The 27,688-nt window shown below is 47.1% G+C and overlaps 1 protein-coding gene across 3 annotated transcripts in view; it reads left to right on the top strand.

Moving 5' to 3' along the window:
• Positions 1–27,688, top strand: part of Ptpn3 (protein tyrosine phosphatase non-receptor type 3) — a 140,285-nt gene that overhangs the window by 94,053 nt on the left and 18,544 nt on the right. For all 3 annotated transcript variants that reach the window (XM_048338757.1, XM_048338768.1, XM_048338778.1), the window contains 9 exons: positions 316–379; positions 1,758–1,930; positions 4,419–4,553; positions 7,606–7,782; positions 16,523–16,709; positions 16,856–16,933; positions 18,017–18,073; positions 19,370–19,526; positions 22,869–23,029. In XM_048338757.1, coding sequence (XP_048194714.1) covers positions 316–379; positions 1,758–1,930; positions 4,419–4,553; positions 7,606–7,782; positions 16,523–16,709; positions 16,856–16,933; positions 18,017–18,073; positions 19,370–19,526; positions 22,869–23,029 — 1,189 coding nt within the window. The remainder of the gene's footprint in view (positions 1–315; positions 380–1,757; positions 1,931–4,418; positions 4,554–7,605; positions 7,783–16,522; positions 16,710–16,855; positions 16,934–18,016; positions 18,074–19,369; positions 19,527–22,868; positions 23,030–27,688) is intronic.

Here is a 27,688-nt window from a genome sequence, read left to right as displayed (position 1 = left end):
AAAAGAAGCTTACAGCGGAGCGAGCGCATGGCCCATGCTTTTTGCTATTTCAAAGCGACATCACAATCCGGAGGCCCTGCGTGAGAGGAGCCCGGGCTCAGTCAGCTCTTTGCTGTTCGGCCAGGGCAATGCAGATGCTGGGGTTTCCATGGTGAATGGCACTCTGGGCCACCGGGAGCCACCGGTCACCGCGATCATGAGCTAGAGGACACACCTTGAAAAGGATCAACCACCTCCTGGATGAGCCCCAATGTTTGTCCTTTATCCTTGTTTTTTTCTTTTTGGTGTGTTTATGTTTTGTTTTGTTTTGTACAGGGTGAACATTCTCAAAATTTCTTTCAAAAGGAAAAAGTTCTTTATACATCAGCGACAGAAACAGGTACGTTGTGTCCACTCTTGCTTTGTTTCAGTGTGTTGTGTGTGTGTGTGTGTGTGTGTGTGTGTGTGTGTGTGTGTCTGCTGATAACTGAGGCTTAAACTCTGGGCCTGGGCTCTCTGTCCCTTAGCTTTTTGACTCAAAGACTATGCTCTGCCATTTGAGCCAAAGTTTCAGTTCCAGCTTTTTGGTGGCTAATTGGAGATAAGTCTCACAGACTTTTCTGCCGGGGATAGTTTTGAACCTCAATCCTCAGGGCTCAGCTAGTTCAGCATTTTCAGCAGACTGCACCTAAACAATAAGGAAGAAAGAGTCCCTGGGCCCAACAGGCCTTCCATAAGCCATCTCCTGCTCTAGTTGAGGAGTGAGCTTCCTTCAGAATCGGGTAGTGGGTGCAGATCCTGGCTCTTCCCTTGACCAGCTAGCTGCACAGGCTTTGCCACCTCCTGTAGCTGAGTTACCTTGTTTCCATTAGCTCAGTGATGCCTGTGACTTGGGGAAAGAGATGGTTAAACAGTCCTCAGCAATGCTCATCACATAGGATCCCTCTGAGATGTTGAACACACCATGGCCTGTTCTGTCTGACAAGATGAGTCACTAGTGATCTAGGTAACTTGAGTTTGTTTAGCCACAGGGAGAAGCAGATTCAGAGGGGAGGAAGCTCAGGCTCCCACAGCTAGTGAGAGAGGAAGATGGAATTTGGACAGATTATTATGCATCTGAGACGCCTGCTCTTTGCACACCACACCCTGTCTTGTTATGCTGTGTATTTGTCACTTACTCTATGTCCACATCTCAGTTTTTCAAAGATATTATGTCCTTAAATTGACACCACCCCACAGTCCTGAACCCGTGGAAATGGGAGCAGTAAAGCCTAGAGCAAGCACAGACTGGAATCTGGGTCATCAGACTCCCCCCGGTGCCTGTACGGTTCAACATAGCACCAAAACTGCCTGAGAAATCAGGAAAGTTTATGAAGAATGATGGCAGAGTCAATCATTTAAACAAATATGAGTCTCGCTGTGAAGGAAGCAAATGAAGAAATCCCCAGGGTTATAGAGTTGCTGTTGTCTGGTAATTGAAAGGATATTTCTTGAGGAGAAAAATGTTCCCAGACCTGAATTTTAAAAAGATCATATTAGACACTAGCCCCAGCCCAATCTTGAGACGTGAGCATGTTTGAAACATGGAGGGGGGTTCGTGATGAGAGGCTCTTAGCTTTGAGTTCACAGAGGGGTGACGGTCCTACTCTGCAATATTCCCAGGACGATGGGCTGTGGCGAAGGCACGAGGAAGCTTGTGTCCTGGTGTCTGGGGGTGGCTGATGTGAGATCTTTCACCCCGTGTCTTCATAGTGAGATATTTGTTGTTTCCCCTACAGGCGGAATCCAGGGAACATATTGTGGCCTTCAACATGCTCAGTTATCGATCTTGCAAAAATTTATGGAAATCCTGTGTGGAGCACCATTCATTCTTCCAGGCAAAGAAGTTACTACCTCAAGAAAAGAATGTTCTGTCTCAGTACTGGACTCTGGGCTCCAGGAATCCCCAAAAGTGAGTTTGCCTTAAGAACACACTAGGCTGAGATGCCAGCATGTCCTGGCCACCACTAGGTAGTGGACACTTTGGGGCATAGCTCAAGTGGCAGAGCCCTGAGTTCAAAACCCTAGATCTGTCAAGAAAGGAAAGGAAAAGGGGAAAGGAAAAGAAGGAAGGAAGAAAGGAAGGAAGGAAAGAAGGAAGGAAGAAAGGAAGGAAGGAAGGAAGGAAGGAAGGAAGGAAGGAAGGAAGGAAGGAAGGAAAGAAGGAAGGAAGGAGAGTTCAAATTGAAGATATGGGAAATTAGCTCTCATAACCAATTTAAAAAAATTGAGAGATTGAGAGGGAAAGCATGAAGTAAAACCACTAGTAATACTCCCCCCTTGTTCTCATTCTGGGCAGCTTCCTTGCTTCAAGGTGACAGTAGATGGGGTTGTCATGGTGTTATTGTTTCTGAATTACTCAGAAGCCATTTTCTTCCAAATAAGAACTGACGGGAATGTAGACTTATGTTGGAGCTAATGCTCTAGGTCTGGTGGGAGGTAGTGTCATGAGGGATTGAACCCAGCTCTAGGGTGGTGAAGAGTGGGGTTCAAATCCTCCCTCAGCACCTTGAATATTTTTGCTGCCTCAGTTTGCCTATCTGTAAACTTTCTCCTCTGTATCCATTGCAAAAGCTAGACTCTGCTCATCTCCCACGACCTAATAAACAACCTCTGTTTCAGTGGCTTCAAGCAACACCCTTTTGTTTTACCTTAAAGGTGTTGTGAGCTAGGAATTCAGGAAGAGCTTGGCTGGATGAATCTTCTGCTCCATGTGGAACAGAGGGGAATGCGGTGATAGCCAACTGGGAGCCGGACTGGTCTGGCAGATCTGAGACTGATTTTCCCACATGAATGGTGGGGTCTCCTAGCCCTCAGCCTGTCCACATGGTCTCTGCCGCAGGGTGGTTGACTTTTTTTTCTACAGAGGCTTTAACAGCCAAAGACAGAACCAGCCACTCCCCCTACGGGAAAGGCTGGGAACTGGTACAGCCCATCTGTCTATTAAGACAGTCACAGACAGCCTGGAGTCAAGAGTCAAAGGACTAGCAGGTGTCTGTAATCCTCCATAGGGGCTCACTTGGGGCTCAGGGAGCAGGGTGGGGAGCATACATCAGCAGTGACCAGCTTCAGTACATTGTGAAGTTCTGTTCTTGTTGCCTCCATTTATTTCACAAATGAGGGAACTGGGGCTTAGAGAAGTTACAGGATTTTCCCCGCCCCTAGAGATGCACAGAGGGTCCTTTGAAAGGTTCCATATAAAAAGAATCATCTCAGTGTTTCTCCAGCATACTGGGCAGTGGCACCCTGAGTTGTACAAGCTTTGGGGTTCTTCTATAGTAATCAATCTTGCAGCTTGCTCCCTTTATTTTTAATCTTATGTTCTTAGTCAATGAACGGTTTCTCATGTGCCTGGGCCTCAGAGGAAAGACTCCCTAACCAACACCACCCTGAGCACTTGATCAGGATGGTAATAGGTGATTTGTGTAATTAGCACATGATATTTTAGGGAGAGTTTGGTTTTATTTATGTTTGTTTTGTTTTTGTTGGTTGGTTGCTTGGTTGTCCAATTTTAGGCCACCGAGAAATGTGTAGAATGTTTTCGTAAGGTATTAGAACATGGTTTAAATTTGAAATGCCAGAACTAACCACTAATGCCCTTCAGATTATTTTCCTAGTAGCACAGAGAATTCATTCTCCAAGATTAAAACACTGTAGATATGACTAAAATTCAGAGGTAACCTTCAGGTAGCACATTCAAAGAATGTGATCTGAAACTATACTTTCTAAGTATATTCCCAGGTTCTCTGCCCAGGAGTTAGCAGTGATTTATGGTGGCGGCTTTCACCAGCCCGGGTGACAGAGTGCATCTGGAAGGTGGTTAATACTTTCACTCTCACCGCCTGAGTAAAGTGACACTCCCCTGAAGTTACTTGAACTGTATTTCTGGGCTGTCCTGGCATTCCTAATGATCTGGTAAGCTTTGGTTATAGTGAAGCAACTGGTCTGCTGGAAGTAGCTGAAACATGAAAGTATTTTCACCAAGAGAAGAAAAGAAGCATAAGGAAAAGGGGCTGGGAATATGGCCTAGTGGTAGGGTGTTTGCCTCTCATACACGAAGCCCTGCATTCGATTCCTCAGCACCACATATATAGAAAAAGCCAGAAGTGGTGCTGTGGCTCAAGTGCTAGAGTGCTAGCCTTGAGCAAAAAGAAGCCAGGGACAGTGCTCAAGCCCTGAGTTCAAGCCCCAGGACTGGCAAAGAAAAGAAAAGAAAAGAAACAGAAACAGAAGGAAAAATCAGAATGAGAGGGCCTCTCCTGAGACCTTCTGCCTCCACTCCTGTAACTTGGGTTGGTTGTCATCAAAGAGGGAGCTAGGTGACTCTGGTTCACATGAACTACATTTTTTTTTCTTTCCTATTGGACATGTGGAAAATGACCTTGTATCTGATTTTTTAGGTCTGTAAATAACCAATATTGCAAAAAAGTGATTGGAGGGATGGTGTGGAATCCAGCTATGAGAAGGTCCCTATCGGTGGAACATCTGGAAACCAAGAGCCTGCCTTCACGGTCCCCTCCAGTCACCCCCAATTGGTATTTATGCCTTCTTTTGTCCCATGCGCCAGCAAACATGTTTACTCTTATACAGACACATACCAGGCACAGTAACTCACTCCTATAATCTCCGCTACTCTAGAGGCAGGGATCAGGAGGATTGAGGTCAGCCCAGGCAAAAAGTCCACAGAACCCCATCTCAGTAAAAGTTGGGAACATTGGCACACATCTGCCATCCCAGCTTGCAGTCCGGGCCTGGTCCAGGCAAATAAAATGAGGCTCACTTTGAAAAATAAGGAAAGCAAAAAGGGCAAGGGGTGTAACTCAAGCAGTAGAATACCTACCTAGCAAATGTAAGGACTTTAGTTCAAACTCCAGTACCTCCAAAAATATGTACATATATGTATATATATTCACTGTATATTTTAATTTTGTTAGCATAGATGGCCTATAGTCAGAGCTTACATGTGCATTCTTGGCCATTGCAGAAGTAGTTTAAGTGCACTTCTCTAAACATTTTCTGTAGCGTGTGATGCTGAGGTGGTCTTTTAAAATGATTTTCAATTTTTAATGGACATCATGATTGTACATATTTATAGGTTATTGTAATATTCAAGTACATGTATGTGATGTTAACTCACCAGATCAGGCTAATTGGCATATCCATCACCTTAGACATACATCACACCTTTGTGTTGGGAGCACTCAAAATCCTTTCTATTCACCAAGTGTCATGATTCACACTTGTAATTCCAGCACTCGGAAGGCATCCCAGACAGAAGAATAGTATAGGCTAGCCTGGGCTACAGATTAAGAACCTGTCTCCAAAAACCTTTCTACTAGCTAGTTTGAAATATGCAATTACCTGTTGTCAGCCAATGTTACCGTACTATGTTAGAATAGCAGATGTTATTTCTCCCATTCCGTGATGCTTTTTTTTTTTTTTTTTAATGGTACTGGGACTTTGAACTCAGAGCCTCATGTTTGCTAGACTGGCCAAATACCACCCAGCCATGCCTCCACTCCTACTTATTATTGGTTAGGTTACCCGCTGCCCCAAATGGACTCTCAATTACTTTTCTGCCAACCTGGCCTTAAACCTCAATTTTCTCATCCTTAGCCTCTTGTAGTTAAGATTGCACATGTGAACCACTTGTACATGGAGAGATGCTCTTTTTAAAAAATTTGATCTTCAGAAATCTGAACAATTCCATGATAGAGTGAGTCCTCACCCAGTATGTACAAGGCCCTTGTTTCAATCCTCAATACCACAGAGTAAATAAATAATAAAACTTGGCAGTGGTGACCCTCTGAGATGTTCCTGTTAGAATCATGGCACACATTAGTAATATTAGACACTCTGAGAAGTCCTGAGAAGAAACAATGTGGAACTTTATTTAACCTAATATTTCCATTAACATCCCACAAAGTGAACTTAAGGGAAACCCAGTAAAGGATGTAAGGATTCAAGACCCTCTGCACCAGTAGTAAAGATGGAAGTGGTCTGCCAAGAGGATGAAGTCCTCCAAGCATAGTAGCATACATCTGTAATCCTAGCTGTTTACGAGGCCTAACTAGAAGGATCACTGTCTGACACTGGCCCTTGGCAAAAACTCAAGCCCCTTTCTAAAAAATAACAAGCAAAACATAGCTGGGTATATGTGTGGTTCAGGTCGCAGAATGTTTTTCTAGTAAGTACGAAGGTCTGCATTCAAACCCCACCAAAGGGGAAAAACAAAAAGAAAATGAACTTAAAACTAGTGAGGTATGTGTGTGGCTGACGTGTAACAGAGTGGCATCGAACTTGCCTAGTGTGGTCCAGGCCCAGGCCTTGGTTCAGCCCCTTCAACACCATGAGCTCAGTTTTCTCATGTATCAAAGGGTTATAAAAATGATTGTGCACGAATTCAGACTGGCCAAATGCTTTGTAAGCTTACTTAACAGAAGAGTCAGATGGGATTTTTTTTTCCTTACTGGTATCCTAATGTCCCTCAACGATGTTACTCTATTTTTGTGAATGCGTCTGAGAAGGGTAGGCATCAGCCAAAGGAGAACTCAGTCATCTCTGCCCCCAGCTCCACATGGTATTAACATGGTGTCTTTAAGGACTGGTAGGCCTGGAAGTTCCTGAGCCAGAATCTGCAGGGACTGAGGGAAACTCTGAGAGAGGCAGGACCTGCTGGGCTCAAGGCCCTTCACAGGGGAACCCATGCTCTGGGCAGGAGTGTGATGGGAGTCCATCTTAGAAATTGTGGCATGATAAATAGATTTGCTTTTTGGGTTTCCAAGATTGAGACACCTCATCCTAAAGAGGTAAATGTGTTCTGTAAGGGAGCGACTGGAGTCTCTTAATCAGGCAGCGATGTAAGGAGTGCAGAGAAAGCAGCAGAGAGGGTCCAGCTGTTGCCACAGCTGGGGTGTGGAGCCCTTGCTGTTAGTTATAGGTCCTCCCCAGGGAGTCAGAAGAGGCCTTTTGCATTTGTGGTGGACACAGCATTGGTGACTACCCAAGTCTAGGGGCTTGCTAGCAATGGAGGCCCTGACAGCCCAAGGAGTAATAGCTAACAAAATAATAGAAGAAAGAATACTGGGAGGGACAGAAGAGGACCTGAGTGCATAAGTCCTGGGGCTTGAACTCAGGGCCTGAGCACTGTCCCTGGCTTCTTTTGCTCAAGGCTAGCACTCCACCACTTGAACCACAGTACCACTTCTGGCTTTTTCTGTGTACGTGGTACTGGGGAATCGAACCCAGGGCTTCATGCATGCTAGGCAAGCACTCTACCACCACTGAGCCACACACATTCTCAACCCCTAGTTTTAAGACCAGGTCTATGTATCCCATGGTGCTCTTGAATTTACTATGTATTTAAGTCAGACCTGGAACTCAAAATCCTATTGCATCAGCCTCCCAAGTGCTAGGATTACAGGTGTGTGCTACCATGCCTGGCTCTGGGTCCAACCCTGACCTTCTAACAGTGTCTGCCAGTCATCCTTGGAAGAGCTAGTGCACAGAGGGACATCACTGACAGCTGTCTGACCTCTGGGCAGAATCTGCTCTGAGCACTATGCACTTCCCCTTCCCCATATGCAGGCGAAGTCCTCGTCTCCGGCACGAAATCCGAAAGCCCCGACACTCTTCTGCGGATAACCTGGCGAATGAGATGACCTATATTACAGAGACTGAAGATGTGTTCTACACCTACAAGGGCTCCTTGTCCCCCAAAGACAGTGACTCTGAAGTCTCTCAGAACCGCAGCCCACACCGAGAGTAAGAATCTTGTGGTTTTCCTTTCCTTGTCTTTGCTATATGGTTTTTGTGGCATTTGCTGAGGCTTGGGCTGCCATTTTCAGAGGAGTCAAAAGCTAGTGCCTGAAACTCCTGGGTTGCTCTCTGTTCAAATACCAAATTCAAGCTGCCTGTGTGGACAGGAAACAGCCTGTGCCACTGGGAGCTCACCCTTCTTGTCTGTGACAGAGACCTGCTTTCCAGGTTCCTGCCAGTCTCTTGTCCAGGCCACGAGCAAAGGTGGTTCCAGGCCGAGTCGCTCCATACTGCAGGAAGCACACACGAAGGCTCAGGCCCCCCTTCTCCTTGACTTACCTAGTTCATGAGCACTTAACCATCTGACGATGCAGATCACTGGGAATTCGTTCACTTCTAGAAAGCCTTCTCAGAGCAAGAAAAGGCCCTGCGTGGTTGTGTGCAGCTCATTTTTAATTACTAGTTTAAAGAGGGCGGAAAATGTTAGAACATCCTTGATTTTCTTTCTCGACATTTTGTCCTTCTATGTCTCATTCTCTTCCTGTTAGTGTGACAAATTCCTCTTGTCAGCCAAGGCCAGTTAAAAAAACTCTTCTAAAAGAATGGTTTGGTGTTTTGGGTTTTTTCATTTTTTTTTAATAACAGATAGCTAGCCCATGTGTTTCCTTTTTGCCTAGATCCCCAGGGGCTCAGAGCTGCATGTTAGGCTCAGTTGCATTTGCTTCACTCAGCCCAGGTCCCTTCCTTCCTTCTTTACCTTCATCATACAATTCTGTCATACCTATTCACTAGAGGGTATGCTGTCTCACGTCAGGGTTTTGAAGTTGGTAACATACAGATCACAGAAGACCTGAGTTCAAGTATCACTGGATGATAAGCTGTTAGGAAGTCAACCCTAGGTCCCCATTCTGCTAGGCCCCATATGATGGCCAACATATAGAAGTATAAGGTCTCCCTTACCAGCAGAGGATTAGCAAGCAGGCACCTTCATTAGCCTGGAAATGTTTATCATGGTAGCCACTAACTTGAAGTGTGAAGGATATCCTGAGTGTGCTGTACACACTAACTGCCAGCCTCCTTCCTCCCTCTGTAGGGGGCTGCTGCCTCTCCCGTAGACAAGATCTGTGTTTTAATGCCTCTGGTTAAATAATTCTCATGGCCGTTGCTTCCTTGTGGCCTGAGGTTAGTGATGCTTTTGTTGAAATGATCACTGTCTTTCCAACTTGCCCATTGTGGGGGCTACTGTGGATTCACTTGGGTTCCATTGTGTGACATGGTGGCTTTGCCAGACACAAGCAAACCTAGAAGCACAAGGCAGAGGTGCAGGGGAAAGTAACCAGACTCTGTTTAAGTCATCCATGAGCACTGGGCTCTGTCACATCAGCAGAAGGAAGGCGCTTCCAATCATGGCTTTCAGTCTCAGCGAGGAACTGGACAGCATCAAGACTCTCACTGTCCTGTAGAGGAGCCACAGGGTGGTGATTCAGGTTTAAGCTGACTAGAAGAAGATAAAGTGAAAGCCTCATCCCTCGGGACTCAGAAGCCGCATGAGGTGCTGTGAGGGGTCACATCAGTGCTGGCTACCAGTCCAGCACAGGACAAGCCCAGGGGAACCCATTCTCGTCATCTTACAGCCGCCGTGGGCAGCACTTGTGCCAACTCAACTGCCTGTTCTGTCACTCACTGCAGCCTTGTGACCCCTACAGTGTCTGTAAGCAGAAAGGACATTTCTCAAGCAGATGTCCAGTGATATTTAGGAGCACTATCTGGCTTGCACTTGGAGCACTCACCACCTCTGTCCCGGCTGCTGAGCTGTGGAACGAAGGTGGGTGGCCTTCCAGAACCCTCGTGGCCTAGTGTCCTCTGATGTCTCGCCATGCGGTGAGTGCCAGGTGCAGGACAGTTGGCTTTGCTTGTCCGGAGACATGAGCTCCTTTCATTCCCAAGTCCAACAATGTCATGTTCCTGTCCTGGTCACGGGGGAAAGAACATGGAATAAGCAAGACTTGGTCTTCAGGCATATCCAGGCCAGCAGCGCCCATCAGCCTTCACTGTCCCACTGTGGAATCTGTGGTTTTAGTGGAAGGAGAAGAGAGTTTGGAGAGATGTCTGAGGCTTCACAGAAGACCCCTTGTGTGCTGTGTACCAGATTCTCCCACTGTGCTCTGGAACCGTGGTGAACACAGACCCTTCGCCATGCAGCTTCGAGTCTCCAGCCACACGGGGCTACTGACAGTGAGGGGCATGGAAAGGAATGCTAGCCTGGGCCCTGCTGACTTCAGTGAGCTCTGACCTGCTCACTCCTCCATACTGCACACTCATTCTCTTTGCAAGTGTTCCTTGAGGCCTTGGAAGAGGTGTCATTCCAGAGCACCTTATTTTGCCACTAAACATTAAAAGTAGCAGACAATGGAGATTCAGAGGCGGCTCTTTTTACCAAGGTCTGCCAGGTGCACATGCAGTAAGCAACTTGGGGAGTCTGGTGAAGAGCTGGAAACCCAGCCTGCAGCCCCCCTCAGTGAGGTGGAGAACCCTTCCAGGCAGCAGGAAGCAGTGGACCTCCAGGGCCAGGGCCCCCCTGAGCTGCATAGAGAGGGGCTCCATTCTCCAGGCAAGAAGTATATGCTGGTCTATACTTGGTGAGAAAAACTGTGTCGGTACTTCAGTGAGTATTTGCAAAATGTTTAAGAAACGTTTGACATGTTTTCTACAGCAGATTTGTGTTAAGCAGCAGAAAGAAGCATTCTGTCAGAGCAATCCAATGAATAATCTCACAGACAAGGAAGAAGGTTCCTTTTAAGAAGAATTAAGTGGAATGCTCTGTACTCCGGGTAAACGAGAGAAGGAAAAGCAAAGAAGAACGGAAAGCTTTGGCTCGCCACCCGAAGCGGCAGAGCGCAGGCTGTCGGAACATTACCCGGCAGATGAGTCACTTGCCGCTTGTTCCGTATTTATAGCACAGCGCCCCAAAGTTTATGATTATAGTTATGAAGCCTTGGCAATGTGCATTGTGCCCAAGCAGGCTGTGTGCTTTTGTTCTGGGATCCTCTCCTTCCTTCCAGGGGAAACAAAATTTGGAAGAAAAGGAAGTTTTTTTGGGTGTGTGACAAAAAGAAAAAAGAAAAAAAATCAAAACCCCTCTCTACCTCTCACCCAGATGCATGGAAGGAGGTGTACCCTGAAAAATAGACAGGGAAACCATTTTTAGGGCCATGTAGGGTTGTACTTAAAGACCTTTGTTTGTTATTGGTCTGATGGGTCACCACCGTGACAGTCCTCTGCGTGAATGTTATTCCTTGTTGTGGTCTTTGATGTTTGACTCTTTTCTGAGAACTTACCTTCTTCTACAAAGAATCTTGAGGGTTCTCTTCTTCAGCCACACACCCCTTCATCCAGGCCCCAACAACCTGAGCACACCTCCAACAAGGAGACCCCTGGAGGGGGGTAGCCTGCTGCAATTGGACAGTCTAGTTGCCACTATAGCCAGCCCCCACCGTCCACAGTTTACTTAGGCTGGTTTATAGTTGCTCTTGTTAGTATTAAGCATAACAGCAGGGTAACAACTGTCTACACGGCATTGGCATTGTATTATAAGTAACCTAGAGATGATTTAAAACATATGGAAGGACATGCTTAGTTTACATGCAAATAGTGTGTCCATTTATATAAGGGCTGGAACATCTTTTATATAAGAAAACTGGTTCTATGCAGTGGGGGCCCTGGAACCAGCCCCCTGGGAACCTGAATGACAGGATGTTCTAGAATACAGGTTCTTGCCTACAGCTGCCAGAACTCATGGTGTTTCTTTCCTGTCCTACCCACAGTGCTGCCTGTTGTTCTTTAAGTTAAACAATCTCACCCCCACCAGCCATTTTCTGCCTTTTCCCTCTTTGCCACCGCTCTCTGAATTCCTTATAAGGTTGGACCAGATCTGAATATGGAAGATCCATGCACCATCCAAGCCCCTCCTCAGCCGAGGAGGGCAGGGTGCTACCAGGCATGTGTGTGTCTGTTGTCCCTAATCCTGGCCTGGCCTGCACTTGGCTTGACCTGCTTACCTGTGGAAAAGCATATCGCAAATTCCTGGAATCCTAGCTGACCCAGTCCCAGCTCTTCATCTTATGCCCATCTCTTGGCTGCCCTGTGTCCTGGTGAGGAGACAGTTGTCAATATGATCTTATTTGCATCTACTAGACACTAGAGTTTTCCTTTTTTCTCTTTTTTCTTCCCCCATCCACATCTAGTTCTCACCATGGTAGTTCTGTTTCCCAAACAACTTTTGGAAACATCTTGCCAGGAGTCTTTCTTCCATGGAAAACCCTCATCACTTTTCATTTCTTTTAACATTGTGAATTCTCTGTGGCTTGTTTCTGACACCTGCTCTTCTGTAGTTCTTAGGTCTCTGACATCTGTCTCTGCTCCCTTCTCCTCAGGGGCTAGGCCATAGGTGATCTGCTTCCTGGAGGACAGTGGACAGTCCTTTAGTGTCCTCCTCTGGCTCTCTCTCCTCTGCTCCGTTCTCATCATTTTCCTCCCACCCACACAATTGGCTTGCTTCCCTTACCCCGCCCCTTCCCTGCTCCTTTCACAGCAGCCTCCACGGAGCCCAGTTCCACGATATAGCACTGCCCCCCTCTCTCCTCACCCACTCATTCAGCTCCCCATCAGGAATACCTCGAGTCCTGCCCCAACAAGGGAGGAAGCCCTGTCATCTTGGCCCTTTTGCTCTTGGCATCCCATGCTCTGTCCACTTGCTATTGCTTCTCATCCTTCCTTGTCCTTCTTGTCTGTCTGTCCATCCATCCTGTACACCAAACAAAGTATCACTGAGCTCTGTGGGGAGTCTCTGTACTTAGGTGAGTAGGCCAGAGACTTGCCATTCTCTTAATATAGTGCACTGAAGTATTCATGAAGCAGCCTCTCCAACCCTGCTTAGAGAGTAGATTGTGACACAGGATGACTCCAAATGTGTTATATATACTAATAGTACTGTTAGCTGATTTAGCTAGACCATTGAGGGTTTCTTGTGTATGTGTTGTTTTTGTTAGTTTTTTATTTTTTTGCAGTGCTACGAATTGAACACGGGGCCTTGCACGTGCAGAGACTAGTGAGGTTTTATGTGTGTGGGGGGGTGTTGTTTTGTTTTTTTTGTGCCGTGACCCAAGGGCGGTGACCCAAGGGCCTAGGTGCTGTTGTTGAGCTCTTTTTGCCCAAGGCTAGTACTCCACTACTTGAGCCACATTTTTGGCTTTTGACTTTTTTCCTGCCTAGGCTGGCTTTGAACTACCATCCTCAGATCTCAGCCTCCTGAGTAGCTAGATTACAAATGTGAGCTATTAACACCCAGCTGTGAGTTTTATACTGAAAAGAGAAAAATACTTTGAAATCTCATATAATGAAATTCACAAATTAAACTTTTTAGTTAAATATATTCATTACTATTCTGTTACAGTCTCTTTTCTTCTGCACTGTCCCCTCACCTGGTTTTGTTTACCTGTCTCTCCTCCTTTCCATTGCTGTCCCCCACCTCCACATGCATCCAAAATTTTGACATATGGACACATCCTTTGCAGCTTCTCCCTGTGACAAGGCCCAAGACCATTCCTACACTACGATCCTTCCATGCCCGTTAGCAGTTGTCATTGCTGCAATTGGGTGGCGCTGTTGTACCGAGAAGAACTGCCAGGCACAGGTGGCTCATGTTTGTAATCCCAGCTACTTAGGAGGCTGAGATCTGGAGGACCATAGTCTGAAGCCAGCCTAGGCAGAAAAATCTACCAGACTCAATCTCCAATATAACTGGCAAATAGCTGGGCTGGTGGCATGACTCAAGTGGTACAGTGCTAGCTGATCATGCAAGCCAAATTGAGTATGAAGCCCTGAGTTCCAGCCCCAGTACCTACAGAAGAGGAGGAGGAGGGGGGGGGGAGAGGAAGGAAGAGGAAGAGGAGGTAGAGGAGGAGGAGGAGGAGGAGGAGGAAGAGGAGGAGGAGGAGGAAGAAGAAAGAAGAGTGGTGGTCAATGGTGGATCACTTATCTGGCAAGTGAGAGCCTTGGTTCTCTTCCAGCATAACAAAACCAAACCAGCAAATCTTATCCATATTGCTAAGACAGATGTAGGAGAAGCATTGAACTCAGGAGCTTAGTTGCCCAGGCCAGACTTATCTTCATCTTAAAATTAATTTGTCAGTTAATCATTTAATTAATTGTCATTCACTTTTTTTCCTTGTGAAATTCTGCCCACTCCTAATACCCTCCCTTCACAAGCCTATTATCTCACATGTAACTGTTCCATGTTGGTCACGTGCTGAATATTTTGTTCAAGAATATTGAAATGCTCAATTGCTGTGTGGTGTGATTGGGGTACAGGTTTTATATTTAAGCTCGTTTGGTATAGCTCTGTAGCAGAGTACTTACTTAGCATGTGTAGACCCTGGCTGGATTTGAATCTGCAACACCACGGGGGGGGGGGGGCGGGACAAAAGCTAATATCAACTTGCCAGGAAACAGGAAAGCACCATTTAAAGAAAATTGCTATGGGCAGGGGTCTGATTTTTTCCAATGTGAATGTGACCGTTTGTAGGGGTGTAAGAAGAACCCAGTTATGAGTTCTTAAAGAAACCTGTGCTAGATCCACAGCCCTAGAAAAGGGCTGTTGTGGATGGTACAGAAATGCTGAACACAGGGCAGGGCTAGTGATCCTGTAAGGTTAGAGATGAGTCTTAAGAACTGTTCGGAATGGTCTAGACAGAAAATGCTCAGTATCCACATGCATCAGACTTCTGTCTCCTAGGTGACCTTGTACTTGTACTTGACCTTGACCTGTATTCAGCCTCTTTTGACTTCAGCATCTTGATCTTTGAGATTGGAGTTGGAACTGATGCCAACTTTGGGGCGGGGGGGTGGGAAGAGTACGGATTCATTTTCTCCATCCATTAAAGAATTAAAAGGCAGGGAAGTTTTTTTTTTTTTTTTTGGCCAGTCCTGGGCCTTGGACTCAGGGCCTGAGCACTGTCCCTGGCTTCTTCCCGCTCAAGGCTAGCACTCTGCCACTTGAGCCACAGCGCCGCTTCTGGCCGTTTTCTGTATATGTGGTGCTGGGGAATCGAACCTAGGGCCTCGTGTATCCGAGGCAGGCACTCTTGCCACTTAGGCTATATCCCCAGCCACGGCAGGGAAGTTTTTAAAGCAGATATAGCAGGTTTATTTGAAAGTGAAAGGAAAGCCTCAAAAGGAAAAGGATGGTGAGAGTTTCCATTTGGAGAGGGGCCCCAAAGAGAAGTCGAATGTTGTCCTCTCTGAGAGCAATTATTCTAATACCTCCCTTGCCTCCTCCTTTGAGCTTTGTGCTAGTTGCTTGATGGCTTGTATGTGTACTGCCCTTGCTCTTTTCATTGGGTGAATGGGCTCCCAGGGCATTGTAGGAAGAAGTATTTGAGCAGGAACCCAAGGCACTATGGGAACAAGAAGCTCCATGATGGGCCACACGTTATCTGCCATGTATTAAGCACTCTTTATTCCTATCTACCCACCAGTTTCCCTTTCTTTCCCTCAAAACCGAAGTCTGTACCATTCTCATAGACTGCCATTGTCCAAGATAACGCTAACAGAACTTCTGTGGTGACAGAAATGTCTTGTGACTGTACTGTCCCTAGGAGTGACCACTAGTTATGCATAGTCGTTGAGCGTTAGAGATGTGGCTGTTACAACTAAGGAAATGACTTTTTCATAAATTATTTAAATCTAAGCCACATGTGGCAAGTGGCTACCATATTGGACAATGCAGCTCTGAGATACAGTGCAGCTCTAAGATATGAAGGACCTACATGAAGTAGAGGAAATGAAACACGTGGTCTCGTCATGGACGTGATTATGGATGTGACCATGGATGTCACAGGCCAGTCTCTGCAGACCAGGAATGATAGAATGGTCTGAATATGCAGCAGTTGCCTTGTTTTCCTTGAGCATCCAGGCTTCCTGTGAAACAGGACTAACAGCAGGAATGAGATGGAAGGAGAGAAGGGGGCGGTGCATGTGTATGGCCTGAACTGGCAGAGTCTTCTCCAACATTCATGCTCCAAGCTGGACAGGGCACAGCTGGAAGGCCAAATACTCAGGAGCTGAAGTAGGAGAATCTCCTGGGCTTTAGTAGTTCAAGACCAGCCTAGGCAACACAATATTTTAAAAAAAAAAAAAAAGCCAGGTGTTTGTGTCTCACATCTGTAAGCCTAGCTACTCAAGAGGCTGAGATCTGAGGGTCACAGTTCGAAGCCAGACCAGGCAGAAAAAGTTCCATGAGATTCTTATCTCAATTAACCAGCAAAAAGCGGGAAATAGAGCCACGACTCAAATGGTAGAGCACCAACCTTGAGTGAAAAAACCGAGAGAGAGTAGGAGGCCCTGAGTTCAAGCCCCAGTACAGGCACAAAATTTTTTTAAATTACATTACCAGAAATACCCAGACCCATGTCCTCAGCAGCCATCTAAAGCAGCAGGGCGGAGCATTGTTTTCAGCATCCCATAGGTCCACTTTGACTTCCTGTTCTTTTCCCCCAAAACCAGATATGATGACATTGAGGCTAGTCAAGGTCAGGCATGGTCCAAGACTCTGGAGTGGCTCAGAGGCCCACAGTGGCCCATCGAACCCCTGTACACTGTGAATTGCCAAACCCAAGAGTGAGGGGTATTTGCTCTAATAAAATATTAATCTAGTCATTAAAATATCTCCTCCTTCCCCACAATGAAGGAGTTTATCCGAGAACAATCCAGCACAAAGCTGCCTGACCCAGAAGTCATCCAGTTCTGTGTCTCCATCTTCAAATGCTCCAGGCTCCTGCTCACCAGATGGTGTTGACCAGCGGTTCTTAGAGGACTACCACAGAGTGACCAAAGGGGGCTCCACCGAGGATGCCAGCCAGTACTACTGTGACAAGGTAAGTGGGCCCAGGCCCTGCCACACCCATGTGATCCAGTAACCCACTCTTGTGGGCAGGCCACTAAGGCAGAATCACTGAAAACAGATCACCCGTTCAATGCAGGAGAGAGAAGTAACACAATGACACTTTGCACTGTCTTCCAGAATGACGATGGGGATGGCTACTTAATCCTCATCCGTATCACGCCGGACGAAGATGGGAGATTTGGATTTAATCTTAAGGTATGCAATTCGTAGTCATAGGATGATGTTATGGCATGAAATCATCTCCAAGAGGATTTTTAATTTCCACTGGGAATGGGCTGTGTGCTCCAGCTATAGGAGGAAACTCCCCAGGGAGGCATCGAAGCCCCCATTCTCAGAACTGGGAGCTTTTAATGTGTCCATGACAACTGCCTCATTCCAAATGCCTACTCTGTGTCTGATGTTTGGTACACACTGCATGCATGTCACCTTGCTGAGTTCTGATAAGAAATGGTGAAGACTGTTTTAAAGCTTATCTCACAGAGAAAGGAGGATGAATAACTGAAAAGCAGATCTATACCCTCCCCCCAAAAACATTTTTTTAAAGAGATCCCTGCAGTATTGCTAAAACTGATGAGAGAAAGCAGCTGTTCAAGTTGTAGGGCCTTAGGTGCTCTGGACATCTCTAGGAAGGGCCTGAAAACTGTGACCATAGGCCAGCTTCCCTCTGTTTGTGGAAACAGTGTTTCTAGAACAGCTGTTACTGCTTCGGTGATACTGTAGTAGAGGTGTGTCTCAGAGGACCTCAGGGCCCTCTCCTACAAAGCCTAAAAATGCCTCCTCTCTGACTCTTTACAGAGCAAGTTTTCAGTCCTCCCTCTAGTGTGCAATGAAGGCAGAGTGGTCCTGTCTGGTGGCCCATCAGGCACGCCTCCTATTTACCCAGCAGCCCTCTGAGGTCCTGCTCACATGCAGAGTGCTCATGACATGGGGCCCCTCCCGAGGCCTGGCTGCCTCCCCTGAGAGCTCTTTTCCTAACAGCTTGCCAAGCTCACCCCCCCACCCCCAGGTGGGGCCGTTGGCATTGCTAAGTGGAGCACACACCCACGGAGTGTGTTGTTCACAAATGGTGGTGGTGTTAGGGGAGGCTCTGAGCAGAGTTCTGGCCAGTCCTGCAGGTGCACAGGGGTCAGCAGCTTGGTTCAGAATTCAGAAAGGGATGCCAAGCCCTGTGAATAGAATCAGTCTAAGTTTGAGGCCTTCCCCAGAGCAGAAGTCTAGCATGCACTGATTATCTTCAGAGTCTTTGGTGCTGTGAACGATGTAAATGTTTTTCTACAGGGAGGAGTGGATCAAAAGATGCCTCTTGTGGTCTCAAGGATAAATCCAGAATCACCTGTAAGTAATCGTGTCCCATGTTATTTTCCATGTTTGCTTTCCTCTGGATGGGACAGGTCTTTGCTTGTGTCCCATTGCCTCCCTTTCTCCTTTCTTTCTTTCTTCCTCCCTCCTTTCCTTCCTTCCTTCCCTCCCTTCGTCCCTTCTTTTCTACTTCCATTCTTCCTTCTCTTCCTTCCCCACTTTCTTCCTTTACTTGCTTCCTTCTCTTTTTTTACTAGCAGCATAGATAGAGCATATGTAAACATACATGGATGAGAGGAGGGGGGAGAAAGAAAGGAAGCTTGTTCTATAGTCTTGCTGCAGAGCATGGGCCCTGATCTGTAGACCTTATCACCTGGGGCCTCATTAGATGTGCAGACCCTCTGGCCTCAACTCCAGCCAGGCCTGCAGGCAGACCCAGGACCTGCTTTTGTAACAAGATGCCCTGGTGGTTTGTGTGCACTGATTTGGGGAAGTACTACTCGAGAGAGGGCAACAGTTTGCTGTTCTGCTCACCCCATACAGGGTCCCAGACCTCACGTTTCACCTCCCCACCCCCCACCCCCGTCCCCCAGCACCATTCAGCCTTCTGCTGAGGCCTTCTGTGATCACTTCCCTGCTTTCTTTCTAGTTTATCTTAGTGCATATATTTAAGGTGTATCGTGCACTGTTTTGATAGGCATGCACATAGTGAATGTCGGCCAGGCTTAAACACCATCACCCTCCATAGTTCCCTTGTGCTCCTTTGCTTTTATAAAGCAGTAGAGCCCAGTCGGGGAGCCACTGTGCCTTCTAAATACGAAGCGCTCCTAGAAACTTTCACTCTTGAGTCGTCCTTAAAAAGCCTGTTGGCCTTCTGTCCTGTTTATGGCTTCTGGGTATTCGGAAGGCTTTCCTTCCTATCCTCTGCTCTCCCACCATGGTTTCTGCCTCTAGTATGGTGCTGCTGACAGCCTTCTCCATTGTAAGACAGATAAATGTTCCCTCCCGGCTGGCACAGCGCATTCTAACAGAACATCCAGACAACAAAACTTGGGAGGCATCGCTGTCATGATCACAACTAGCGAAGGTCGGCTCCTGTGGAGAAATGACTCCGCCACTCCCCCAGCCTTATTTTGAAATATGTCATGATTTCAGAGCCAGACTTGGAGCTACCAGGCCCATATAGCACTCGTTGTGAGAAGGATGACGGTGCACCCGAGGGAGAGAGGCGAGCTGGATCATGGTCTCCAGTGTCTGGGCCCAGAGAACAGCAGTGAACTTTCCCTTGAGGGTGGTGCTATGGTAACAGAGAACCTTGCTTCCTCCATCCAGGCAGACACCTGCATTCCTAAGCTGAATGAAGGGGATCAGATCGTGTTGATCAATGGCCGGGACATCTCAGAGCACACCCACGACCAGGTGGTGATGTTCATCAAAGCCAGCCGGGAGTCCCACTCACGGGAGCTGGCCCTGGTGATCAGGAGGAAAGGTAACAGCCACCTGCCCTCAGGGAGAGGAGCCACGGGGTGCTGCCTTAGCCTCATCTAGCCTAGCTGGTGTTTGGTTTTTATTTTTTTAAATGTTGAGTCTATAACCAGTATTTGAAAGTCAAGAACTCTGGGGTGTCTGGCTTCTCACATCTGCCCACAAGAGGCCTGCCCCCTCATGCCCAGTCCTCTAGAGGCAGGGAGCCCCATCCCATCTCCCTTTCACGGGGCAGGAGCTCCTCCCATTCCTTCCACTCAAGCATAGCTCAGTCTCCAGGATGCTCTCAGCTGCCTGGCCTGTGGCTATGTACACCAGCCCTTTCTTGAAGGATGTTGTTAGGCTTTATTCCTGTGTGCTTGACTTTGGTAGAGAGGCAGGGAGGGTCGCAGGACCAGAGCTTGGCTCTCTTGGCTGTTGCCTGACTCTACTTCCTGAGGGGTGAGGGGCCTTGAACAAGTTCCACCCCAGTCAACATTTCAACATCCTTCAGGGTAGCCCAAGCCTGGCCTAGTGCGCCTTCCTCGGGTTCTCCTGAAGAAGAAATGACTACAGACTGGCCGTCTGTGTTTGAAAGAAGGCCTCTGCACAGTGTCATTAATATTATTATCGTTGTATTATAAAATAATCACTTCCTCCTGGAGGTATGATTCTAAGGTTGAGCACCTGCCTAGTGAGCATGGAGCCATGGGTTTCTCCTGCGTAGCTTTAAGTACTAATGATGATTGAGGGATGTAACTGCAGAGTCCTGGCCTGGTGTCTCTGCCCTGGCTCACAGCTAGATGCACCTGCACACCTGGTTCTCCACTTCTACTGGAACTCAGGACCAGGCAGGGCCAGTGCGTTCCCCTTTCTGACCCCCTCCCTTCCCTGCTCCTCCTCTGCAAGCCCAGCAGTATGCTTGGCAGCACAGTAGGTGCCCCGCCGTAACAGCGGCTGTGTGGACCATACTCTGTGCTTCCTACTTTACATCCTCATCCCCTTCAACTCTCATGACTCTCTTGAGGGACAAGTATTTTTATTCCTCTTGTGGGGAAATCAAGGCTCAGGAGGTGAAGGCAGTGACCCTGAGACCTTCGGACCGCTCTAGCTGCTTTTAAGTGATAGTCGCTGAGGGAGGGGTACTGACACAGGTGACCCCTGTGGTGCACTGACTGTTCCTGGACCTCTGAGGGCCATATCAAGGGGCTGGTGTCTGTGGGGGATGAGGAGAACTGCTGTGCATGGACTCTTAAAGCTAAGTGGTGTGACAAAGGGTGAACTAATGTAGCAGTGATACTCATTAGACACTATGATGACAATGAACTATACATTGGTGGGGGAGGGCCATTGGGAGAGAAAAAGAAGGAAGAGATGACAGTATTCAAAAAGAAATGTCCTGGGGCTGGGGATATAGCCTAGTGGCAAGAGTGCCTGCCTCGGATACACGAGGCCCTAGGTTCGATTCCCCAGCACCACATATACAGAAAATGGCCAGAAGCGGCGCTGTGGCTCAAGTGGCAGAGTGCTAGCCTTGAGCGGGAAGAAGCCAGGGACAGTGCTCAGGCCCTGAGTCCAAGGCCCAGGACTGGCAAAAAAAAAAAAAAAAAGAAAAAAAAGAAATGTCCTCATTACCTGACTTGTGTAATTGTAACCACCCCTGTATATCATCTTTACAATAGATTTTTAAAAATTAAAATAAACACAAAAAGCTAAAAAGGCAGGCTTTTCAGTTCCTTTTTTTTTTTGGCCAGTCCTAGGCCGTGAACTCAGGGCCTGAGCACTGTCCCTGGCTTCTTTTTAGCTCAAGGCTAGCACTCTGCCACTTGAGCCACAGCGCCACTTCTGGCCATTTTCTGTATATGTGGTGCTAAGGAATCAAACCCAGGGCCTCATGTATACGAGGCGAGCACTCTTGCCACTAGGCCATATTCCCAGCCCTCTTCAGTTCTTTAATAACTGTAATGACAAGTTATTTCTAAAAATCATGAATAGAAAATATGACTTGATGGGGGCTAGGAATGTGGCTTAGTGGTAGAGTGCTTACCTAATATGCATGAGGCCCTGAGTTCGATTCCTCAGTGCACATAAAAGAAAAAGGCGGAAGTGGCTCAAGTGTTAGAATGCTAGACTTGAGCAAAAGAAACTCAGGGACAGTGCCCAGCCCCTGAGTTCAAGCCCAAGGACTGGCAAAAAAAAAAAAAAAATTGATTTAAAGAAAAATAAGCCAACATTAGCAGCCTAGGGAGTCACAGGTATGGCAGAAATCACACCAGTACCAGAGAAGCTGAGCTTCTGTGGTCATTAGAATCATGTAGATGACTAAATTCCCACATCCTTCCCTAACAGGCCGTGTGACTTTGTACAAGCAGTTTGTCTTGTTCATTTTCTCCTCTGTGCAGGAGGGAAACCTCAGATAGTGTTGGTTTCCTCCTGCCTTGCTGTTGAAAGTGGTAGAGCACCTTGTGAATAAGACGTGACCTCCCTTTCTAAAGGAAAGGGAGCCGGGTGCTGGTGGTTCATGTCTGTAATCCTAGCTACTCAGGAGGCTGAATGAAATCTTAGAATCAAGGTTCAAAGCCAGTCCAGGGAGGAAAGTCCAAGAGGCTCTTAACTCCAGTTAACCACCCAAAAGAAAAGCCAAAAGTAGAGCTGTGGCTCAAATAGTAAAGCACCAACCTTGAGCGAGAAAGCTTAGGGGCAGGACTTAGGACCCACGTCTAAGCCTAAGTCCTGGCACAGTCAGTCAAGGAAAAGGGAAGATTCAGAAATGAGGTACAGCTTCCGACCTGGGAGAAAGGAGCAAGTGAGGTGAGAGTCTTGTGCAGGCGGGAGAGGAGCAGGATTTGGGTTGTTGGATGCAGAGAGAGAATTTAGACTTCACAGGACCAGAGAAGAGAGGAGATGTGAGGACTAGAGGCTCACACTGGGAGCTTCCCATGGAGAAATGGCCTCTTGAGACCCTGTGCTGCAAAAGTGCCCCTTGTAAGGGAATTAAATTTTTAAAAAAAAAAGGACCACAGAAGGGAAAGAGTGTGGAGTTGGGTAGAAAAATAACCAGGTCAGTTAGAGAAAATAGACTCTCTTCAAAAACATTCTTCCTGTTCCTTCACCTTTGGCCCAAAGCCTGTCAGTACTCAACTGAACACCATCATTTAAAACTAACCCAAAAGATTAGTGTGTGTGCTTTATGTAATTAGCACACATTGAATCATTCACCTAGAAGTAGGATCTCTGGCGAAAATGACTACCGTGTGCTTAATCATTTAATGAGATGTTGTAAAGCACCCGTATCCAGATGTCACAGGTCGTGTTTTGAGGGGGACTGATAAGCCGGGTGACATGACCTCCATGCTGTCTCTTCCAGCCGCCCACTCGTTTGCTGAGATCAGATCTGAGGATGAACTGAATCAGCTTTTCCCAGAGGCCATTTTCCCCATGTGTCAGGAAGGAGGAGATACTTTGGAGGGATCCATGGACCTTCTCAAGAAAGGCCTCGAAAGTGGGACTGTGCTGATCCAGTTTGAGGTAAGAGGTTCCCAGGACTGACACCCTGCCTAGCCCTTGTCACAGGCTTATTGGTCACCTGCAGCCATTTTGTGGTGGTGACAGAGCAGGGACACAAGCCCCATCTCTGTGGCCACAGTGACTGTGGGGCTCCCGCATCTCTGGCAACAGAGTCACTGTGAGGACCACCAGGGGACGCCTGTGCTCCTCAAAGGATAATGGGGGCCCAGATGGAGACCAAGCCTTCGGGCTTAGAGCATCTCAGAAGCCAGCAGGGGACCATGACTGCCACCTGCCGTTGAACTTCACTTCACCCTCTTCTCTAGTAGCATTTTGGTAGTCATGGAGAGACATGTCAGAAATTGAGGAGGAGGGACTCAGCGTGTTTAGCTGCCAACACACAAGCGCAGAACTCTCCAAGTGGAAGGAAGTGGAGAGGCGGTGGTGGGGGCGAGCCACCCAAGGAGTGATGAGGAGGGATGACGGAGTCACTTCTCAACCTCCTTTCCTCCCTCCTCCTATCCTCCCTCCAGCCGCTCTTGGAAATTGGGAGCAGACAATGGCATCCCACAAATACATAGCATCTGGCTTTCCGAGACCCCCAGAACCACAGAAACTAGGTCAAACCCTATCTCCCATCTCCTGGCCCCAGCAGGCAGGGAAATGATTGATTGTTCATAGGGGTTACCGGGGGCCTTTTACATAACCAGATGGGAGCCACTGATTTCTAACTCAGTTTTATGAACCACTAGCCAAATGAAAATAGGATGTGTTCATCTTCCAAATGTAGAAGAAAGCATATGGGAGTAGAAGACAGAGCACAGGGTGCATAAGATGGCCCAGAGAAAGAAGCTAGATCAAAGTTAACAGTACCATGCCAAGCTGTGTCATAAATGAAGGATGCGACTCTTCCATGGGAATCAGACACACAAATCTGCAATGCATCATTTATTAGAAACCACGGGAAGGTAAAAGATTCCATGGCAGAAGTAGGCCAAATAAATGTGACTACAGAGTGATTCGGGAATGCATGAGTAATAAGAATTCAGAGAGCTGGGTACCAGTGGCTCACACTTGTAATCCTAGCTACCCAGGAGGCTCAGATCTGAGGATCACAGTTCAGTGTCCACCAGGGCAGTAATGTCTATGAGACTCTTTATCTCTAATAAATACCCCCCCCCCAAAAAAAAAAGCCAGAAGTGGATCTGTGGTTCAGTGATAGAGCGCTAACCTTCAACTAAAAGAAGCTCAGACACAGTATCCAGGTACAGAGTTCAAGCCCCAGTACCAGCGAAAGGAAGGGAGGGAGAAAGGGAGGAAGGAAGGGAGAAAGGGAGGGAGGGAGGGAGGGAAGAAAAGGAGGAGGAGAAAAAAGGACAGGAGCTTTGAATGAGAGAAAGTGTTATTTGATAGCAGTGTCGGGAGGAAAGCCTCAGCCTGTTTGCTGACCAGACCACACTCATAGGGTGTCTGGCAGCACAGACTACACTGCAAGGAATCCTGGGAGATGTTTCTAGGGAAAGGAAGGGGTCAACCCTGCAAGGACTACTCCAGTTGCTTAGATAGATGGTCCACCAGGGGGTGCTGTGGGCTCTCCCTGTAAAGTCTCCTCTCTGCTGGCTGGACTTTGATGTGCTTTTGCATATAGGAGTCCCACCCCCACCCACAAACACACACACCTCCTGCCCATAAGATTTACCTTGAAAAGGGTTTCATTAACTTTTTAAAGAAGTTTTAGAGAGAAGCTTGCACCCCCTGTATTTGAAATGATATTTCTCAAAGCATGACTTACCTTGTAGCACACTGGGACCACACCGAGCAAATATTGGTACATTTAACAAAAATCACTGAGGTTTTGGTACACACACACTAACCCAGAGGATAAAAGTGGAAATCAGATATTCCAGGTTTTACCTGCAGAGTTTGTAGTTGGCTAATGACATAGAAATGGAGAATGGACATTTTAGAATTCAATTTTAGTGGGTGTCTATTTTTTTCCATTAGTCTCCACACTTCCTAGGAATTAACTAGGAAATCCCTCTTTTAAAATAGTGTTTTAGCTTGGTGCTATAATCCTAGCTACTCAGGAGGCTGAGATCTGAGGATCACAATTCAAAGCCAGATGGGGCAGGAAAGTCCTTGAGACTCTTATCTCCATTTAGCCACCAGAAAACCAGAAGTGGCACTGTGGCTCAAGTGGTAGAGTGCTAACCTTGAGCTAAAGAGCTCAGGGACAGCACCCAGCCTCAGAGTTCAAGCCCCATAACCAACAAAAAATAAATAAAATAAAATAGTGTCCTAGCCATGTTCTGGTAGTCCATGCCTGTAATCCTAGCTACTCAGGAGACTGAGAGTGGGAGAATTGTATTTTGAGGCCATCTCAGACTGAAAAGTTAATGAGACCCTTATTTAAAAAACTAACCACCAAAAAACAGGGCTAGAAGAGTGGCTCCTGTGGTAGAATGTCGCAAAGCTCCCAAGCTCAACACCCCCTTCCCATCAAAGTAAATAACTAATTTATTTTGCAAAACTCCAAAATATTGAACATACAAAAGCAGTCTGGAAACCTAGAGCTCAGCCTCCTCATGTGTCCCTCACTGCTCCCTTAGCTAACTGGTGCATCCTGTGTACAGGACCACTAGAGAGGAAGGGTGGGCCTCCCACACCTCCTTGTGCTGGAGTACTGCAGGAAACCAGGACAAACAGGAAGCTAATAGAAAAAGCCTTCAGTGAGCACCTACTGTGCACTTGGGGCTTTATGTGGCATCACTTTACATAATTCTCACAACAGATGATGTAGAGAGGAGGGCACAGAATCTCAGATCAAGTGACCACCCCAGCAACTCACCAGAAAGGGCAGAGCCCAGGTGGAGTCCAGCCAGCCTAACTCAAGCACTTACTCTCTTAACCCCTGTCTGTAGAGCTTTCAGAAACTGAGATGCTGTGGCCTATGAGGGTTGTTATTAGAGGAGTACCCAGCAGAGCTAGAGAACTTCTGGGAGGCTCTCTTGCCAGATAGAGCCAGGAAGATTTGAACTCCTGGCTCTACCTCATATTTCCATTCTGTAGCATCTGTAACTCTTGTCTCTTCATCTATGAGTGGGGTATTTCCTCAACTTGAGTATCTCATGGGTTGATTGACAATGCCATAAAAAGTGGACCAGTATTATTATTGATAAGCAAGGAGAGGCTCCAAGAGTCTTAAAGAGCACACTCCGCCTGCATAAGAACTGGTCACCTGGCCCTAGGCTAGTAACCATGGGCTGTCCAACTCCAGAATCCTGGTGGCTCTGCCCTCTCATCTCTCCATCTTCTAGTGTGACTCAGAGGTGTCCTGCTGATGAGAGCTGATCTCTGTGAAACAGAACAAGGGTGGTATCCGCAGGGTCCCCACCCATTTTGTGACGCAAAGTCCAGGGTAGTAGATGGTAGGCAGGCCCTACCTGGTGGAGAGCTGTTTTCCATGAAGGGAATTCCCTCGTCCCTCCTCTGGTGTTCAGTAAACAGTTACAAGTGTGATCCAGAAAGCATTTTGTCCCAGCTGCAATAGAATCACACTTAATAATTAGCATTTCTAGAACACTTTGAAATCTATCAAGCGCATTGCACATACGTTGTCTCAGTTAAGAAAAGGAAATGCATTTGGTTTAGAGTTTGCTGGATAAAGGCTAATCCAGCCTGCCCTGTACTGAAAGCTGTACCCAGTGAAAAGTGTCTTGTGTTGTGCCTACCCTTCCGTGAGCACGTGATGCTCAGCTTTGCCTTGTGCTCACTGTTCATCACGACCTCTTTGTGGAATTCAGTTCAGAGAAAATAAGAAACACTGCAGGAATGGTTGTCTTAGAGCAGAGACCACAAGAAACCCCCAGAGGCCATGTCCATCACACCTCTCAATTCTCTACTCCAAGATCTTCTTCACCAAAACTAGAATCCATCTTCTCTCCCTGCTACCTGTTCTTCCTAAACTGATTCTTGCTGCCATTACAGGAACTGCCTATTAGTGTCAAAAACTGTGACTCATTGGCCCCTAAGATAGTTGCAAATATTGCATCTGGTAGGGCAAAGATAGCTGGAAACTGCGTGACAGGTTTAAATTGACACAAGTCAAAAGTAGTGAGGGCAATCAGAGAGAGAGAGAGAATTGAAAGAGCATCTTAGCTGGATATGGTGGCGCCCATGCCTATAATCCTAACACTCACGAGACTAAGGCAAAGGATCACAAGTTGAGTGGTCAGTACCAGGAGAAGACAGCCCTTTAGTCCCTTTAGTCCCTACCATGAAGCCGACTGATCATTAAACTCAGGTTTGAAAGGGATTCTGCCACTGTGCTTCGCTCTGTTTACCCAGGGGCCTCCCAACAATCTCCCTTCCCTCCCTTTTTTCCCTGTCTTTTCCTTTCTTTGGTTCTTAGCCTTCTCTGTCATGCCATCTTCATGCCTGGCTGCAGCCTCTAGTTACACAGTGGGATGTGTCTGAGCACTCATCCACAGTTGTGGCCAGGCTTTACAGCTGTGGCACAGTGAGAAGAGCCAGGCAATACAAGTCAAACTCTGATGTTAGATGACTCGTAGTTAAACTCAGAAGCCACGTCTCTGCTCTCTCTGTCCACCCGAGCTCATCTCATCAATAGATTTCTTTTGTTGTATTTCTCTTCTTCTCATTCCAGTCATTTAATCATCA

The sequence above is a fragment of the Perognathus longimembris genome, chromosome 1, assembly GCF_023159225.1.
Source record: "Perognathus longimembris pacificus isolate PPM17 chromosome 1, ASM2315922v1, whole genome shotgun sequence".
Classification (NCBI taxonomy): Eukaryota; Metazoa; Chordata; class Mammalia; order Rodentia; family Heteromyidae; genus Perognathus; species Perognathus longimembris.
Note: the sequence above shows the minus strand (reverse complement) of the source record. Positions and strands in the feature narration are given on the sequence as shown.